Raw genomic sequence first — 20,895 nt, 5'->3', positions numbered from 1 at the left:
CCCATAAGGTAACTACTCCTTTCTCCTCCTAGAAGGCAACTATTTCACTATCTTCTTATCTCAATCAACCTTTGACACTATTCCAACTTCAATATCCACACCCAAACCTTTGGCATGCTCCCTTAGCTTCAACTCGTGTCCATGTACCTCCTACCTCAAGTTGAAAGACAACCTCTAGTATGCACTACCTCCAAGCCGAATGCTTAGTTACCAATCTCCTCTCACAAGGTATCTCCTCTCTTCTTCCACTCCAACATACTCATTAGCATCGCCTATAAGGTTTTATGTTTAACCAATCAATTGACCGAGGCTAGAACTCCAACTCACCAACCAATAAAACTCTAATGCATATTGTTTACTCCAAAAATCATGTTGTAGTCACCTAGTTGATGTCTTCAAATCTTCTTCAATACCAAAAAGAAGATATTATCAGAGATGCTTGGACCTTGATCTCTAGTATAAGAACTATATGATCTTATCAATTTTGAGGAATACTAATTAAGAGATATTTATTATGCACAATATAGAGGCAATTGTATTTAAAAGTGATATAATAAAAATGACTGGATTTCTTAAAAAGAAGAATTATGTGCATAAAACTCGATAAATCAAATACTATTATATCAAAAGAAAATTATATAGATTAAATTAAGAAACCTTAATTAAAATTTGTATTTAAAATTATAAGGAAATAATGAAGAATTTCTAATTGAATTGTCGTGCCTAATTTTTGCCCCGCTCATACACTTATAGTCGGAGAAACCTCAAATGCAAAAACAGGTTAAAAATGAATTTTTTTAATCCATAGTCTACCAATTTTTATTGAAGTTGTTGCAGTTCAATGCTGACAATATTCATACCATGATAACAACATAAACATTTTATTAGTTTTGATAAACTGTCCATCGCGAAAATGAGTTTTGCAAAATGCCGAACTTGCTAATCTTCGAAGTGGTTTGTCTTGTTAGATAGGACATCAACGTTTCCTATCACATTTTTGTATGAAACAAAGAAGCACTTTCCACGCACTACATTTTATTATTACTTGAATAATTTCGGGAAATAATTTGAGTTAACTAATTCTGACTAGAGTTGAATGTTTATCCCGTTCTTAATGCGATGATCTGTTAAGTTTGCAGCATCACAATCTACCAAAGTTCAAGCGGCCTACAGTAAAGATTTAAACCAATGTTCAATTAATTGAGGTGCCGTGAACAAATTTCAATAAATTGGAGGCATGCAAAAATGATATGTCTATTTAACGATACACAAAAAAAAATGTCTGTTACAAAATAATCAACAATGATGGCCATGTGAAAATTAATAGACAACCAAGTTTCTGAAAAGTTCAAATTTGGGATAAACATCAAGAGCTAATTAGACCCAAAAAAAATGTCCATAAGTCTAATATGCTCTTTATTCACCATGCATTTTTTTTTTTGTTACTTCATTATTTGAATTTCACCCACCACAATTAAACCAGTTACGTGAAAAGCAATTTTTAGATGGGTAGAGAGCAATTATTCTTATTTCAAAACTCACAAATACATAGTCAGCCCCTAAGATACATGAAAAATATTACAAAGCTATAAAATATGGCATATTTCATTGCTCCAAAGAGCTATAAGAGTGATGTACAAGTGAAATTATATTATTAATAAAAGAGTAAACAAAATAAAACCAGGACATCCACTTAAGAATAGTTATTTTTCACAATTATACTCAAGTTCACAACGACCAAGAAGATGAGCCAAAAGATGTATTGCTGCCATTGATGTTCAACGAAGTTCAAAATAAATAACATTTGCCTCCATGTCGTCTCATGAATCGATTTTCCGCACGTGTGGTGAAGTTTTTGCTTGCATCTTCTCTTGCACAAAATTTAATTGGGCAAGAAGTTCTGCAACTTTACATCTCAACTGGCTAAAACTGCAAAAACAACAATAAATATCAATATGTCATATGATTCAGAGTATCATATGCTGTAGTCAAAGAAAATAATTGCAAAAGGTAACCGACATTTCTTAAACAGTTGTAGTACATGTATTGCAAATGCGCACTAATTGAACTCTTGATGTATAATATCATAGCTTGAAGCAAAAATCACTTAAGCACATTCAGTTTAGATAAATACAGGCATACTCAGTAAAAAGGGTAAAATCATGGAACCAAAAACTATTTAACTACGACATTAGGGTAAGATCAAGGTCAAATTTGACATTAGGATCAAGGGTGAAGCAAAACCAAGGATTCAATCACACATTGGAGAACACTTACTACATCCAATAAAATAATACTAATCAGTACAGGATATCATATTAATTCAACTGATTTTGATATAAGCATTTATGTAGAATAATGGGGAAGGATGGATAGAAAGGAACTGAAAAACATATGAAACGGTCAAAAGTACCTAATGTATCTTTAAGTAAAGAAAGACCACAAAGAGTGGAAAGAATACGGTGACAATAAAAGGCATATTTTTCCAAGATATCAACACTCATGTACGATATATTATGGTTATATAAGCAACAGTCCTAACTTTTGAAGACAGAAAAACATGGACAATGAGGCTAGTGCAGATGTATTTTCTTAAGGCATTAACACGGACACCCATGAAGATATGCTAAGGGTTGTATTAGCAACATTCCTAACATTTGGTACCAGACAAATCTTGACAATGAGGCTACAGCAGATGTCAAGTTGAAGTCTTTGTCTCCAGCACCATCAGATTGATTTCATATTTATAATCAATTAAGCATATCTTGCAAGATGGACCACCGACAGTCAGGAAATAGAAATTTAATTTATAAAGCTTCTGATACAGAGAACTATTCTGTCTGAATTAAACATCTAAGAGATAAATAATGTTGGATCTTCAAAGAGACCTACGAGTGTCTAAATGGACAGTGGAACCATCCTTAGATGTCATGATAGAGAAGAGATCTAAAAATTAGCTGAGCTCACACTAAGGGTCCACAAGAAAGATTCTATAGCCATGCTACTTGAGTGGGAACTTTTGCTCTAACTTAACAAAACCTGATTGAATCAAAATTGAAACTAAGCTTTATCACTGTCAATCTCATAACAGAACTCCTTAAAAATGTTCCGTGGCGAGGATTTATTAATTCCCAAGGTTATACAAGTTAAAATATTTAGAATTGTTGAACAGGGCAAATAATTGAGAGGGGGGTGAATTAGTTATTCCCACACATTCATAATTTTTTTTGATCTATTGGTTAACACTTAACAATCAACCACCACCACTTAGATCCATCGGTTAAAGCACAGTAAAATTACCAAAGAAAAGCATGAAAGCATAGAAATACCAATATAATCAGCACTAGTATTTACGTAGAAAGCTCAAACTAAGAAAAAACATGGAGAAGTCAAATGGAAAACACCGGTTAGGATGACACCAGTTAAGGTGATTTTGTACAACAAGGCTGACTGTCTAAAATGCTCACTGCAACATGAAGGGGTACTGCAGGTAGGCTTCATTGCCCCACACCCCAGAAATACAATAGGGGTCACTGTCGATAGGATGAAAGTAGAACTGACACAGTATAGTTGAGCCTCTGCAATTACAGTTTGTTGTTGTTCGCAACTCCTCAAATTAGCTATTTAAGTTCACACTTGCATCACCTATACACATCTCACAGATATGTTGCCATACAACCACCATAAACATCTATACAATCATTCATCACTTACATACTCCAGATACAAAGAGTTCTTTATTTATATCGGTATCCAAATACACACACGGTTTCATAACAAAATGTGTGATAATGCTTATGCATTGACTGAGGTATTACATTTAATTTTTAAGCATTAGACCTAAATCTAAGATTACATAATCACAATATTACATTACGAATTAGAGGTCACATGTTAGAATATTACAATGTTTATCACAAAAGTCAACGTCACTGGAAAGCCACAACGAAGACCAAAAGATCTTCACTACGACTGATGAAACCAGAAACCATCACATATTCAGGCCAAAGCACCAAAATAAAAATCAATGATCTGCACAAGTTTCTAGATTAAAAAAGATATACGAATGATCGTATTGTAGCCACAACAATCGCCAGGAACCCATCCAGTAACACCAACTGTACCAGTAAGTAGAACAGGGTACACAGACTCGGTAATATCAAAAAGTGTCAGATATTTGTATTCTTGGAACATTCCTGTACAAACCCCAAAACTTCTGCCAGGCTATCATCACCAACAGACCACAAAATATTAATATACCAACCATTCAAAACCTCTCGCCAAACAATCAATATCGCCAGAGTGCTGGTATAGATGTTTTAACATTGACAATCAATGGTAGCAATATTATGCCAAGTCGAACAAGAATGACAAACAAAAAATTCAAAAATTGATACACCAGTTGAAGAGGTGTTTGCTTGATTATTTACTTGTAAAAAGATTGCCTTGTTTTGCCTTTTTTTTTTTGTTTGTTTTTTGTTTTGCAATGGTTTCAAGATGATAAACAATGTGTGGATTATTAAGTAACTTGCATCAATTTAATAACTTTAAATATTTTAACAAAATTCAAAAATATATGAAGCTGACAATTCCATATTTTATTTTGGATCTGAAAAGATGTACTTATTACCAAAAGTAAGGGCAACCCCGATCATCAAATAAAATGATGTATCTAATTCAAACATACCCATAAAATGCAGCATTGAAATAATTTGAGCTGTTCATGAACTTATTAAAGTCCCATGGATGTCAAACACCAACAATGATAAATAAGAATTAACATGTAGTTTCCCTCTCTAGGCACACCAAAATTGCTGAAGAAGACACCAAACCCTAGCTGACCAGCTCTAGAAAGCTTACACCTCTCCTTAGCAATGTACAGCTAGCAAAAGAAATGAATGAACAACAAAACCTTCCTATTATTCGTCTTCAATCGGGCCTCTAACAAACTAATATGCAACAAGCCTCTGTTAAAACTGAAATAAACTCCACTAGTACACCTAACTGTGACTTCGAAGATGAATCACCAAGATATTTTCCACATTGCATCTCTGTTAAAACTGAAATAAACTCCACTAGTACACCTAACTGTGACTTCTAAGATGAATAACAAAATTCAAAAATATATGAAGCTGACAATTCCAGATTTTATTTTGGATCTGAAAAGATATACTTATTACCAAAAGTAAGGGCAACCCCGATCATCAAATAAAATGACATATCTAATTCAAACATACCCATAAAATGCAGCATTGAAATAACTTGAGCTGTTCATGAACTTATTAAAGTCCCATGGATGTCAAACTCCAACAATGATAAAGAAGACGTAACATGTAGTTTCCCTCTCTAGGCACACCAAAATTGCTGAAGAAATCACCAAACCCTAGCTGACCAGCTCTAGAAAGCTTACACCTCTCCTTAGCAATGTACTACAGCTAGCAAAAGAAATGAATGAACAACAAAACCTTCCTATTATTTGTCTTCAATCGGGCCTCTAACAAACTAATATGCAACAAGCCTCTGTTAAAACTGAAATAAACTCCACTTGTACACCTAACTGTGACTTCTAAGATGAATCACCAAGATATTTTCCAAATTGCATCTCTCAACAATGTAGAGAATGTTGTTTGTAAGGGTTTTCGTCCTCACAAACAATGAGCTGAACCTAGTCCAAATCCAAAACCCCAAAGGATCTCCTCAGAGAGAAATATCAGATCTAAGAAAGTCAACACGTCCAAATGAGAGCCTCAATCCTCCTCCAACAACTTTTTAGCTATTTTTTTCGAAAAAACACCTTTTTGCTTTTTTTTTCTATTTTTTGGGCCTGCTTATTCCCCTATATTTGTGGGAACGTTTTTTGCTGTTATTTAGAGAATGCCTTTTCACTGTTTTTGAGTACTATTCTTTTTGTGACTGCTTTTTAACTATTATTTTGGGAGTGTTTTTCTTGCTTTTATTGAATAGGAAACACTTCTCTTTTTAATCTCCTACAGTAGCATTAAATATAAAATTCATGCATTAAAATAAACCACGTTTGATTTAATATTTGGCTTCTAAAGTGACTTTATTCAATATATAAATTAAAATAACTATAAAGTTAAAAATTTAATTTAACTTTATAAATCAATTATATATCATTATTTAATAACTTTGGACTATACCAAATCTCATGATAAATATCAAAAGCCAACTCCACTTACCAAATCTCATGATAAACATCAAAAGCTAACTCCACTGACATTACTAAAAATAGCAACTGACTCTACCAATGCTCATCACCAACTCACTAAAAATAGCAAGTATAGGATAAAATGTCTAAAAAGACTCCAAAAAAGGGTGTTATGCTCCTTTTCCCATCTGAACAAGACACTACTTCTATCAACACCCCCATGATTCCCTAAACCCATTCACAAGCGTACGAGAAACTCATGAATAGGTTGTCAACAAACCCTTCCCTTTAATCTTTTTCACTCAAATTCTTACAAATTAATATGCAAAAAGCCTCTATGAAAACATAATAAAACTCCACAAGTTTACCCAACTATGAGATCTGAGATGAAATCGCCAAGATATTCTCCAAATTGTCTGTCAACAACTTAGATAATGTTGTCTATAAGGGTTTTCTTCCTCACAAGCCTTAAGTCCAACTCCAAAACCACAAAGGTGCTAATGTTTTAGCGTCAGTAGAAGTAAAACATTGACTATTTGATATACTAATCCGTGTTTATGTTTTTCAGATAAATTGTTATTGGTGATTCTTATATATAATAATATATATTATATATGTAATATAATATGTATTATATATATTATGCATTATATATTATTATATAATAATATAATATTGTATTACATATATGGCTAATATATTAATATTATATATATAAGATGAGTTATGCATATAGTTATTTATAAACTAAATGGTGATTAACTATAGAGACATGTCTCTTCATGTCTCTTGAAGGGACATGTCTCCTCTCATATTATACATATATGAGATCCAAATCTGCATTTGGAAATCATCAATTACAATGGCAATGAAAATATATTTGCAGATACGATCTAAGTTATTTCAACATGTTATCAGAGCCAACTGCAAATGTATGAAATCCCTGCATAATATATGAGGTGGAGACAAATCATTGCACTTCTGTGACAAGTTTAAGAAAGGAAAGTACGGGCACTGCAATAAAGGCCAGTGCATACAATGTCAGCATTGTATACACCGTCAGCTACCTCATCATACTTAACAGTAAATATCTGTGCACAAGGAAGGAACAACCAATAAAAGCAAGAATTGAAGGAAATAAGAAGTAACCCAAACTATTGTTTCAAACCCGCTCCTAACACTGAAAACGGAATAGGGACTTCCACGCAAGAGAGAAGGGAACAATTACACCTTACCCAGGTAGCTTGACTTCCACGTCAGCAACTACGGTCAGAAAGAAGACTCACCAAGGACGGAGACCTGTATTGATTCCCATCAAACACACGACAAAGTAGTAGAAGGTGGGACTTGCGATACAGTCTAAGGAGTTTCTAGACCTGGTGAAGGCCATCGGAGGGGCTCGATCTAAAGCAGAGGAAGAACGAATTGTTTTGCGCGAGATTGAGACCCTAAAGAAAAGGATAAATGAACCCGACGTGCCTAAGAGGAAAATGAAGGAGTACATTATTCGCCTGGTGTATGTTGAAATGTTGGGGCTTGATGCTGGCTTTGGCTATATCCATGTCGTCAAGATGACACAAGATGATTCCTTAATGCTGAAGAGGATAGGATATCTTGCGGTTACACTTTTTTGAATGAGGATCACGACCTTATAATTCTAATTGTGAATACTATACCGAAGGATTTGAAATCTTTCTTATAATCCAAAATAATATTATGTATAAGATATATTGAAGGATTCTAGATTTGTTTCCCACCAGATATGGAAAGAAAATGGACTAAATGGTTATCTATTGTCAACGGGATTTTGATTTCATCACATTTTTATTTTTAAAGAAATCTTTAATATAGAAGGCCTCCAGAGCAATAGGCGGAGGTGTGTCCCCAATAAAGGATAGCAAGGCAAAGTTGTTTAGAATGAAAACATAAACTAAGATCAAGATTATATCTTTTCTTCAAAACCAGATTCCTGTGGTGGCATTTTGCACACACAGCCTCTAGCAAATGATCTATGACCTTTATTATTTAACGCTTGGATGCTTGGGAGGAATAGCCTTTCCTTAGACATTATTTTTATTGCTTCGAGCCATGATAAGATGCATCAGCGATCTCTACCAAGCGCTCTTTAACAAGTACAGACAAGTCATAAGCGAAATCTTTAATTGAATCTTTAAATTAGATGAAAGAAATGGTATTGCAATCTCTAGACTTGGACGCTGGCATGCTCGAGGAGGTACTCGTGCGGGGCAACTTTCCTTCTATGGTCAGGCCGATCGGCTTCGAGGATAATATAATCCCATCCTTTTGATCCTTGTTACATTTGGTATGATGTTCTCCATCCACAATGTAAATGAGGCTTTGCATGAGATTCACCTTCCTTTCTAACTTCTTAATACCAATCTTGTCTTTCAATCCTAGGAGACGTGTCATAGGCATTGGCTTTAATGTTTTACACCCTACATGTAGGGTGAGTTAGGCTCGCTCTTTCTGATTTCTTATACATTAAAATTCTCAACATTGTACACATTTCACTTGGGATATCCTTCAATTCTATTTGATTAAAATATTAGTCTGTCCTATTAGTCCCTTTCAGTATAAGTTGTATTCAGAATCCTTCCACGCTGATCCTCTTCCAGCTCATTTCTTATGTGTACAGTCTTAAGCACATGATTACTACAAGTCTAACCTCTCAACAATATCTACTTTGTCTTACCATGCAAGTGGGATCTTCCTACGTTGAGTGTAAAGTGACAATCAAGTCTGCTCCTTCATAATTCACTTGTTTTCTCCAGTTCAAGGTTATTTGTGTTTTCCCATTGATTAGTGCCCATACATGTCTTCCTTATTCGATGCATCAATATCATATTTGGTATTGAGTGATTATAATTTTTCATGGCTATCAAAACAAAACCATGCCCATGAGGATGAAAGGAAGCAAGATTGGTGTATTCTCCCATCAGGATAACTATGGTTTATGAATTCTACTAATCCTTCGATATCTGTAATCAAGATCTTGCATAATGACAATTAAGTCATGTCATGAAGAAATAAGGAAATTAAAGACTAGATATATTTGATATCTAATCAATTAGAATGGAGATTAGTTTTGGCATGAGATCCTTCATATTACTATGAGAAAAGGTAAAGGAATGTATGTTTTATTTAGTTGAATGATTGTCAATTCAAAGTTTATGGTAATATTTATGATAATATTATTATGAGAAAAATTATTAATATTATTATTATGAATTTAAAAAGGAACAAAATTCATAATAATATTGATTATAAATCAGAATGTTATTTTAAATAATAAGAAAAGGATAATAATACAATATAGATGATATTATTTGTTAATATCTTATATCATTCTTAGAAAAGCTAAATATTATTATCATCCTTGAGTATTACAATGGTGTCTTAATACATTCTAGAGCTATTTTCCTTGATCTTTTTATTCGAGAATGTTCTTGTAGGAAAAGGAAGGTTGATATCAAATTTAGAGGGAGTCTCACACTTCATCAAAGTCGACCTTAGAATAGGAGCTCTGAAGATTGACGTTTAAGATCCTGACACATTTCGTCAGAGGGAGTAGATAGAGGATATTATTTAGTCAACCTTCGGTAATCTCAGACATAATGATTTTCAAAGGGAGTTCAAAAGTTGTGATAGAATCTTAAATGATTAATAAATTGTAACAGTCAAGAGAACTATAGTTCATGCAACTATGTGGTCTTAATAGGCCTATCCCTTGTGTACATCATATAAAAGTGGTGACTTCATCTGAACCATCTACATAAATAATAAATAATACTTGACGTATGAGTTATAGAGTCATTCAAGTGGCACAATCATACTCAATCAAGATATTGGCGTATTGACGATGAGTTTGTGTCAAATTCTACTATTAGACTTAATGAATGTTTGAAGCTTCAATGGATGAAAAGAACTTAGAAAGAAGTTATCATATTTGATACATGAGTAAGAATTTTACATTGTGGGGGGAATAATAATCAATGTTCCATTCCCACTTTAATCTTCATTAGAAGGGACATGTTCTATTCTCTATTAATATAAGAAGACAATTTATGAATCTTCCTATGTAGATAAGTATTCTTATCTTTTGCATTTATCTAAATTGTAGACTCTCTTATTTGTAATTTTATACATACTATAAGGGTTATTTGCTTTGATATTTTCCTTTATGTTTGAGGATATTCTTTTAGAAAAAGAAGGTTGGTACTTTACATATGCTCACAAATATTGTACAAAGTAAATCTAATAATAGTAGTTCCAGAGACCGTGATGATCAAGATGGATAAAGTGTGTCTCTTGATGCAAGTATCTTTGATGATTGAGATTATGAGATCCTTCTACATTAAGAGGGAGTATGCCACTTCTTCGAAGGCAATGCTGGAGCTTGTTGTGAGGTTTTCACACATCGCCCCAAAATCTTGGGGACCCCCTTTTTAATCGCCTTTAGGGCCAGTGGAGAAGGTTAGATGTATTTTTCACCCGGTTTCAACTTGATTTTCCAGAGCTATCAGTTCTATCCTTAGGCCGAATAAGTTCAAAATTGATTTCAACTTGGCAGGATAAGATTGTGAATTTTGTACTTAGACGATTTCTTTTGAAAATTTGGATTTAATTGTAAATTTGAATGATTTTCAAATAAGGAAATTTTTCGTTAGACTTAGGTTCTTGGAAAATCTTATTTTTTTTTGGTGAAATAGAATTTAATTTTGTAAGATGAAGTTAAATTGCAAAATCGATTTTTACTCTAGAGGCAATTTTATTTTTTGTCATAAAATTTTAATTATTTAGCAAAATCGATTTAGAGGAAAATTGCAAAAATTGGCTTTAATAGATTAAATTTGCCTTGAAAGCTTTTGGTATTTAATGAAATTGGTAAATTAATATTAAGAAATGGCTTTTGGTTAGCCAAAATTCAACTTCAAGGATGTATTAATTAGCAAACCCTCATTAAATAGAAATTTTTAGCATCCCCAAGGCACCATTCAATTTCGTTTTGCAATTTGTGGTTAATTAGTAAATTAAAAGTGCAGTTTTCATTTTAGAAAATTAAAATTTTGGCAAAGTATTTAAAGTGGGCCACTAACTTAGCTTTAATTTTGGTTTTTTTTCCTCTATAGGACCAAGTCGGCCAGCCTGGGAGGAAGGTGAAAGCTGCTATAAAGGGAGTCCCCTCCCATTTCATTTTCATCAATTCATTTGCTCCTCATGCTTGGGCGAATTTGAAGCAAGGGCAGATTTCCAGACTTGGGCGAAATTGGTGGAAGGCAGTTTTTTGGCGATTTTTGGGCAATTTCTCCATTGCCATTGTTGGGCGATTTGTCTAAGGGCCAGATTTTTTGCGTTTTTGGGGATTTTTGCTCCACTTTGTGGGCTGCGATTTGTGCCCTAGGTGGCAGATTTTACAGATTTTGCTCCTTTGCTTGGGCGAATTTTGTGGAAGGGCAGATTTTTTTTCATGCTTAGCCGAATTTTGTGGGAGCCGAATTTTGTGGGGGCCGAAATTTGTGGAAGACAAAATTCTGATTTTCTAGAGGGGCTGCAATTTTTTATATCAGATTTGGGCAATTTTGTTGGGAGAAGAGATACATATGAAAGTTTGATTTTTGCATAGAAGGCAAGTGTTGGATAAGCTTAGAGGCTTTGTTTTCTAATTTGCAAAGGGATTTGTAATTCTTTGATGTCATATCCCGGGTTCCGAAAAGTTGCTGTAAGATTATTAGTTAAGGTGAAAGTCATCATCTAGAGTTGCAAGGAGTGCTTAAGCTGACATCCATTCTTTCGCTCTTTTCTAAGAATTGCACTACTTGGTTCTTCTTGCCTTTTGGTCCACCACTCTACCATCCCGTAATAGGGCGACGAGCATGGAGGATGATAGTGCAAGTAAGAATCCCAAGCGGGCAAACGCTAAGAAAGACAAAGAGGATATGACGCCCAAAACTTCCTTCTTCTCGAAAATGAAGAAAATAACCGATACTAATATCGCTACAGTGGACATGATACGGATGAGGGACAGACTAAAGGAAGGACAATCCCCCTTGGCAAAGAGGATATACAAGAGCGGAATTGTACATGCAGCAGCTTTTCCTCCTACTTTGCCTTGTCCGGAATTGATTATGGAGTGTGCATCCAGATTTGATCTAGACAGTAAATCCATCATTTTTGGCGAAGGGAAGAGAGTGTTGGCCAACATTGGCGAACAAGCAATTGAAGAGACATTTAATATTCCCCAGAGCGGGCATGACAGTTGTAATGGTGGATCAGGCGGCCAAATCATTTCAAGGTAACCAAGAGGCCTACTTCTCACATCTAAAGCGGAATTGGATACACGAAGGAAGGAAAGGAGTTAACAAATCAACGAGGCTTACAGTGGCAGATTTCAAGCCGGAATATGGCGATCTCATTGTTCTTCTCAGCCGGATCATGGGCCTAGCTCAAGCTATGCAATTCGAAAACTGGATGTACTTCTTCATTGATGAAATTGAAAAGGGAAAAGGAAAATTTGATTGGGCTAGGATCATAAGTGAAAATTTAGAGTTGCAACTTAGAACAGTTCAAAACCAAAGGCAATTCTACATGGGATCCTATCTGTTTTACTTAATTGCTAGATTGTATGAGAGTCCGAGACTTAGGGCCTTAGGAGAGATTGGTAATGGGCCGGGGCAATATTTGGTGCATGAATGCTATCCGCAGCTTCATTTGCACAATAACAAGGATTACAAGATGTTTTGCGATGCATTCGCCATGAAGACAGTAAGGGTATTACAAGGGGCGCCTGCTAAGAGACTTTCATCGGAAGCAGAAGCAAGGATTAAGAAGTTTGGGAGTTGGTTCATCCAATTCCCGCAATTCACATACATTAGAGTGGCAGGAAGTACAGTTTGTCCCAAGAGGCTTCCAAGATACCCGCCCGACAAGGTAGTTTTGATGGAATTGGCTAGGCAGCTTGAGCACTATGATAGAGTAATGAGGAATGAGGGGAAAACAGGCGTTTCCTTCTCAATTATAATTGGCAATGATAGTTGCCCAAATCGGGCCGCCTTTGAGGCTGCGGAAAAGGAATTGGAGTGGTATCATCTAGGATGGTACAGAGCAAGGCAAGGATTCGACCCTGTTGGTCTTATCAAGGCATCTCATGGAAGCGAATTTAAGCATGTTCCCACTATAGAGGACTTTTGGGCCAATGCAAAGGATGATTTTCACGTGAGAAAGCTAGCTTTCTCGAGATTGTCGGTGAACATGATGAGAGATATCAGATGGAGAGGCCTTGATATTCCCGATCAATTGGAGGATGATCGTAGTGTGTTGAGAGAAGACTATGAGACAGTAGTTGGAACAGAGTTGAATCCAGTGGATTGGGACGATCATCAGGATCCTTCCTTGGAGGCAGTCACAAGGACAGTAGATTTGCATACCGAGTCGTGGTATAATGCCAAGTTGAGAAAGCTACAAAGACAAAAGGTTCTCCTTACTTATGAGATGATGAAACCGAAGGAAGGTCTAGTAGAATCAATCGGACAGAAGGGTGAAGGAAGTGGCCGGCAATCGGATGCAGTTAGAAATAGCAAGAAGAGGGCTTTGGAGGTAGAGAAAAGCCAAGAACGTTCGGAACCTCCAGCCAAGAGACAGCGGGCAGCGCCGTCAAGGGAGAGTATAACTAAGGCTAGAAGCCAAGAGGTCAATTCGAGTGATAAAGGGGCCGCAATGGAGGTGAGCTCTGATTCGGAATCAAGTGGCTACAGTGAAAGTACGGAGTACTCCCCTCTCTCGGAGAACCAGCAAGGAAATATGGCAGAAACTAGTAGAGAAGAAGATGGGCCGATTGATATTGAAGAGATAAGTCAGGCGTCTAAGGCCGTTGGTGATGTTTTGTTGGTCGAACCGAATCCGGATTTGGGGAGATGCACTGCACCACTATGGTTAAGGCAAATGCTTATGCCGAGAGGCGAGGTGGTAATGGCTCACGCACTTGATATCCAAGGACTAATAGAAAAGGATGATAGCGAGAACCAAAAACAGATGGCAAATACGGTGGCAAGGGTAATCAGAAGCGACAGTGATGGTCACCGAAGGGTTCAGATTGCTATACCAATAGTCAATAAGGCAACGGATGAGATTGCAGCCCAGGAGTACGAAATAGTAGAACATAATTTGGGAAGAAATACAGATGATATGGAATGTGAGGAGGTTCAGGAAGGCATAGCATCAATCAGAGAAAGATTGAGGAAGGCAAACGAAATGATAGTAAAGTTGGAGGCCGAAAACAAATATTGGAGAGATTGCCAGCCAATCCAACAGCTGCATCAGGCAGCCCTTCCTCAAGACAGCGGGAGCAATTCAGAAGAGGTATCAGCTCAGTTACATGAAGTAAGGGGTTGGATCTATGATACAATCCAAGATGGGCGAAATTTCTTGCCCTCCTTCATCTCAACATTCCAGTCATTGGTGACTGTTAGAAACAAATTCAGATTATTTGAAGAGGAATGGAAGAATTTTCTTCCTATCAAGGATTTGGTTATTCCTAGGCTGCAGGCGTTCATTAGGCTACCGGAGGCATACTTGGAAAGAGCCCGGTTGGTTGATGAGAGAGGATTGAGCATAGTTGAATCTTGGTATGTCGAATTGACTACCAGATTCAGAACACTTGAAGAAATTCATGATGAGATTGCACAACACGGCCCAAGCGTCGACACTTCCATTTCGACCATGATGAGCGACGTTGGGGTGGCGCTTGATTTTGAGGGTATTAGAGAGGAGGATGTCAGTGAGACAGGATTTGGATCGAGATTGGATGAGTTAGGAAAGGCTACCGTCAAAAGGAAACATCTGAACACCCTTTCTTCACTCAATGCTTTTATTGGGTTTGCAAAGGAATATGAGAAGGATCACGAAAGGATACTACAAGCAGCAAACAGCGTGGCAAAGTCAACAGAACTCCGAGCGAAGCACACACCTTGTCCTCCTATGGAAGAAGTTAACGAAAGGCTAGCTAAGTTCATTGCCTTAGCTAAAAGAACAAAAGAAAAAGGAAGAATTATATTAGAAGATCATCTTATGTAAGCCCAAGTGGCAACTTTCTCTTTCTTCTAGAATAAGACAAGTGTTTGTTTCTGATTGGCCACCATTTTGGTGCCTTCTCATTGGTTGCCACTTTTGCACTTTTTTCATTGGTCCATTGATGAGGTGGCATCTTCTCATTGGCCGATGGGGTGGCAACCCTAATTAGGGTTTTGGGATCCAATCTGGATCGTCGATCTTGTTTTGATCTCTACCGTCCATTGTATTTTGGACCTCTATATAAGGCCATTGGCTCTCATTTGTAAAAGGGGGGGGTTGGAGAAATTGTTGCGAAAATAATACCAAAGTGCTCTCTTTTTCATTGCATGTTGACTAAGAACATTGGGTGTTATTGCATGTTTTCTACTTCCACATAGTTAAATTTTCTTTTCAAGTTGAAGCAATTTCATTTCAAGTTGTTAGAGTAAGAGTAAAATAAAATGGATTGTTGCATGGTAGCTTTGGTAGATGTTTGATAGGGGTCAACACTAGGCCACTAGCATCCTAGCGGCTGGTTGGGAGGCTTTGTGTGGTGATCTAGTTTACTTTCCTTTGAAGCGTTGCATCTATGGAGGTAGGGCCGCTGGTTAGCCTTCATTAGATTCGATCCCCGTCTATCTACTAACCTTCCATTCTTAGGAGTAGGAGTAGTTGAGTAGCCAAATTTCATGCTTAGAAGAGGTTAGTTAGAGAAGTAAACCAAAACATCGGCATTCTCACCTTCCATCGCCATTCACCCCACATTGCCATCATCGCGCCATCAACATCATCTAGCATTCACACCGAACCACCATCTCCATTTTCTCACCAAGATCCAAATTTTTCTCAAACAAGAAAACGTAAGGCCGCCTACGTGATTACCAGCAAATCACATTGATAAAACTGAGCGAGTATCCAACGGTGTAAGGAACATTGGAGTTATACTCATGTCCCATGAGAGATAACTTTTCAAGAGAGGAATTGTGTATTTGATATTCTGTATCAAGCATCCAATTACTAATATGTTATGTAGTGACACAAAACTCGCATCAACAGAGCTTAGAAAGATTAGTACTCAGAGGCAGTCTAGAAATCCATGTGGGTAACTGCATGATGTTGATGGGCCTACTCCTACGTATATCATGAGGGAGTGATGAGTTTGACAAGCATCCTTGGGAAAAGAGAGTTTCTGAGGAAGTAACAAGAGGACCTGACATTCTAGGATCAATATTCAGAGGGAGAAATTTTGAGATGCAATCCCTTATGGATGATATCTTGTCTATGAGGAGAAGTTCTAAAGGGAAATGTTAAATTGAAATATTTCAAAGGTAAAACTTGATATGTTGAATATTTAATTTCAATCTATATCTGGTTATATAATTGTTTTAGATATGTAATGAAAGGTGACGATCTTACATATGATAGGCCTGTTATCATGTTTCTTTGGGCCGAAATCTGCTAGACATCATGATAACAAACAGAACGTAATCTTTGTAAGGTGACGATCTTACAAATGATAGTCCTGTTATCATGGACATCTCTAGATATTGTTTTCAGACAATTAGATATCATGGGTAACAAATCTATTATGGACATCTCTAGACATTGCTTAAGTGTGTGTTATGGGCATCTCTAGACATTGCTTAAGTGCAAGTAGAGATCATATGTGTATCATGAACATCTCTAGACACTGCTTAAGTGCAAGTAGAGATCATGAGTGTGTTATGGGCATCTCTAGACATTGCTTAAGTGCAAGTAGAGATCATATGTGTATCATGAACATCTCTAGACATTGCTTAAGTGCAAGTAGAGATCATGAATGTGTTATGGGCATCTCTAGACATTGCTTAAGTACAAGTAGAGATCATGAGTGTGTCATGAACATCTCTAGACTTTGCTTAAGTACAAGTAGAGATCATGAACTGTAAATGTGTCATGGACATCTCTAGACATTGCTTAAGTGCAAGTAGAGATCATAGGAAATACTTTATGTTACTAGGAGATTTTAATATACATTGTGTTGATTACATAATGATTCTCATTCTAATCTAATGATGTTTTACTTCTCCTTTGCTAAAGAGGGAGTGTTAATGTTTTAGCGTTAGTAGAAGTAAAACATTGATTATTTGATATACTAATCCGTGTTTATGTTTTTCAAATAAATTGTTATTGGTGATTCTTATATATAATAATATATATTATACATGTAATATAATATATATTATATATTATGCGCATTATATATCTCATATATATAATATATATATATATGATATATGTAATATAATATGTATTATATATATTATGCATTATATATTATTATATAATAATATAATAATATAATATTGTATTACATAGATGGTTAATATATTAATATTATTTATATAAGATGAGTTATGCATATAGTTATTTATAAACTAAATGGTGATTAACTATAGAGACATGTCTCTTCATGTCTCTTGAAGGGATATGTCTCCTCTCATATTATACATATATGAGATCCAAATCTACATTTGGAAATCATCAATTACAATGGCAATGAAAATACATTTGCAGATACGATCTAAGTTATTTCAACAAAAGGATTTCCTCAGAGAGAAATATCAAATAAAATTAACTGAAAGTGTCCAAATGAGATCCCTAGTCCTCCTTTTATAGGTTTTTAGTTGTTTAAAATAAAAACCTTTTTTTTTGTCCACTATTTTCTGCTATTTTTTGGGTCTTCTATTTTTTGCTATTTTTTGGGTCTACTATTCTGCTATTTTTTCAGGAATATTTTTCCCTATTACTTCGAAAATGCCTTTTTTCACTATTGTTTTGTGACTTTTCCCTATTTCTTGGGACTACTTTTATGCTACCATTTTAGGAACATTGTTTTATCTTTTTTGCTACTATTTTGGGAACATTGTTTTGGGACTTTTCCTTAGCTCTAGAAAAGGGTGCTATTTATACAAGACATTGCTTTTGTCAACATCCCTAGGATTACCTAAACCCACTCATTAGCCTAGGAGAATCTCATGAATAGGCTAATGGCCTCTCCATACCAAATTGTCTTTGGGAAGGGGATATTACAGTTCGCCCTACTTGAAATTGCTTGTCCTCAAGTAAGTCCAATTTAGCCCCAAGTTAAGAATGCTGACAAAACTAAAACCGTAGATGATCCCAATCAATCTCAAAAGGTAGCCACTATGTTGGCACTGCACTATGATCAAAATTGTCAACACATCATGAACAAACCAAACCCTCATCACCTGAAACTCCAAAAAGTAAACATAACCAAAATCCATATTGATATACCTCAAAGGGCTGAAATCAACAGTATGTAATATATCCTACCAAGGCATCTCAATGAAAATCACATCAACAAACTCACTGCCAATCACAATCCTAGCAACAAAGAAATGAATTTCCTCTGCCAAAAAGGACCTAATTCAAGATATCCCCTCCTGACATCCCAAATGAAGCACATCAATCCCTGCCACAACTCTGCAGTCTACCAACCAGGGAATGTCTTTGTGGTTTCCAATTGAAATCATAACATTGACACTTAACCTTCAAGTGTCAAAGGTAGGGTTTCAGACACAACAACAGACCCAAACCATTGCAATCAATAAGACATCATCTGGAAGAATGCATAGCATCTCCATATAGTATCTATAATGACTCCCACTTACTAGAGTGGAAGCAACAAGTAAATAAACAGAGTCTAGATGAACAATCACAACAAACAGAACTGTAACCTGCCAGGGCTCAACAACCATTTTCTCATGAAAAGATGTTTCCATAACCAAAATGAAAATGTAAGACTAACGGTAATTCTAAAAACCTATTGAACATGTAGGGGTTATAAATATGGTAATAATTGAAGAGTCATCTCCTCTAATCAAATCACTTGTACCAACCAAGCACAACCATAAAGTACTCAGTTGCTGGTCTAGAGAAGTCATTTAATTTGTGGCCCAAGAACTGAAGTCATGTATGGGATGATTAAAAAGGGGACAACAATACTGCCATTGAGATTTTTCCCACAACTCCAATTTTTAGTACACCTTGTCAAGATGTCCAGGAGTCATAACCTCAAACGCAAAGTCCTGCAATATTCTTGCTAAATGGAAAGCAATCCTTTGCCAGAGTGCAACAAGATCATTATTATAAGACCACAAAGTTCTAACATGCCTCCAATGTACTATATTGATACAACCATGAAGACTTGTGAAACCTAGCACTATTCCAACTCAAAGAGTCCTTGGAAGATGAAATAAAGAAAAGTGGAAGTTTTCTGTCATAAATCATCATCAAGAGAAAATTGCCCATGTTTACAACACATACCTTCATAAGATAAACTCTTTGAATTGGGAAGGTTTTAAGTAAACAATAACCACTACTGTTCATGACTGCAGTCAACAAACTACAATATGGCTTAAGTGCATTACTTGCAGGACAGTAGCAGTGCCAATGAATTTCCCAAGCAAACGTGAAAAGCACAGGACTGTGCCAATTCAACTGCAAAATGCTTGTGAAACACTTCCAAGCAATCACCAACTAAAAACTCCACATTCTTAACAAAGATTAGTGTGCCAACTCCCCTGAATGAGAGCAAACCATGAAATGAAGAGATTGACTTGCAACCAATCATTAAGCTCACAACTACAAATCTGAGCCATTATTTGCCAAGAAGTGGTCCCAAGAGTATCCATTTGATCAATGATCCAATTGTTTCTTATAATATTTCTCCAATCTGTGCGTAGAGGAAGCAATAGAATCTGCAATATCCCTTAAGGATCTAAGCCAAACATCTACCTTTCCAGTCTCTGCAATTTCATCAAACAGTTTGCATGAATGCCGATTATGCATTGCAGTATACAAATGTAATGGAATATACTACTGGTTTGCGTTTTGAATACAAGATATATAGAACCAAACATGAAAGAAAGCAATGCAAAATTATATTTCCTCCCTATTTCAAAGTTCTTACATTCAACAAACAGTTTGCTATCTTCCATGTCTGCTATATATGTCAACTAGGTTGCACATATCAGAAGTTCTATCAAAAGATTTATGCCAACAATTGTATGGAATTGTCTATTGGTTTGCAGAAGATATTATACTCAGTGCAAAAAACATACTTGTACACATTCCAAAAATACACCCAAGATGAAAAAGATCATAGAAAGATGAGTGTAATTAACAATTCCTTCCTGTATAGTAACAGCTTTATGTTCCTATTCAATCTCAATTATAATCAGTCGTTGAGCACATGGGAATAAACGGCCTGGTCTTTGATATGAATCTACAGCTATAAATCATTACTGGGAAAAGAGTTTCCAGACTGAATGCACTCCTTTTTCTCCAGCACTTCTGTGCATAGGTACAACATATTCTCCACCAATTGTGATTGGCTCAACCTACTTCCCATGCTTGTGAGAGGCAAATCGCTACCAATAATGAAAAGGGTCTTTGTATCAAGAAACTAGAGATCACAACAAGTGGGATCCCGCAAATGTTAAATTTTGAGATCAGATTTATAATTAAGACTTGAATTTTATTCCAGTAATTATTTCAAAGTTTCTCTGTTCTTAGAACTGAAATGATGGAGTCCTGTATATATATAGAGAGAGATTTTGAACCACTTAGTATTCAAAAATTATATATATAAATAT

At 35.8% G+C, this 20,895-nt stretch overlaps 1 protein-coding gene across 2 annotated transcripts in view; it reads right to left on the bottom strand.

Moving 5' to 3' along the window:
• Nucleotides 1-1,498: 1,498 nt before the first annotated feature.
• The window catches only part of LOC149565197 (uncharacterized), a 75,168-nt gene continuing 55,771 nt past the window's right edge, over nucleotides 1,499-20,895 (bottom strand). For both annotated transcript variants that reach the window (XM_089818747.1, XM_089818746.1), the window contains one exon: nucleotides 1,499-1,929. In XM_089818747.1, the coding sequence (XP_089674873.1) occupies nucleotides 1,821-1,929 (109 nt within the window). In that variant the 3' untranslated portion in view covers nucleotides 1,499-1,820. The remainder of the gene's footprint in view (nucleotides 1,930-20,895) is intronic.

Source organism: Cupressus sempervirens, chromosome 3 (genome assembly GCF_028749045.1).
Source record: "Cupressus sempervirens isolate cs-2001-9-10 chromosome 3, ASM2874904v1, whole genome shotgun sequence".
NCBI classification, from domain to species: Eukaryota; Viridiplantae; Streptophyta; class Pinopsida; order Cupressales; family Cupressaceae; genus Cupressus; species Cupressus sempervirens.
The sequence above is the reverse complement of the archived record's forward strand: the minus strand, read 5'-3'. Positions and strand labels throughout refer to the sequence as shown.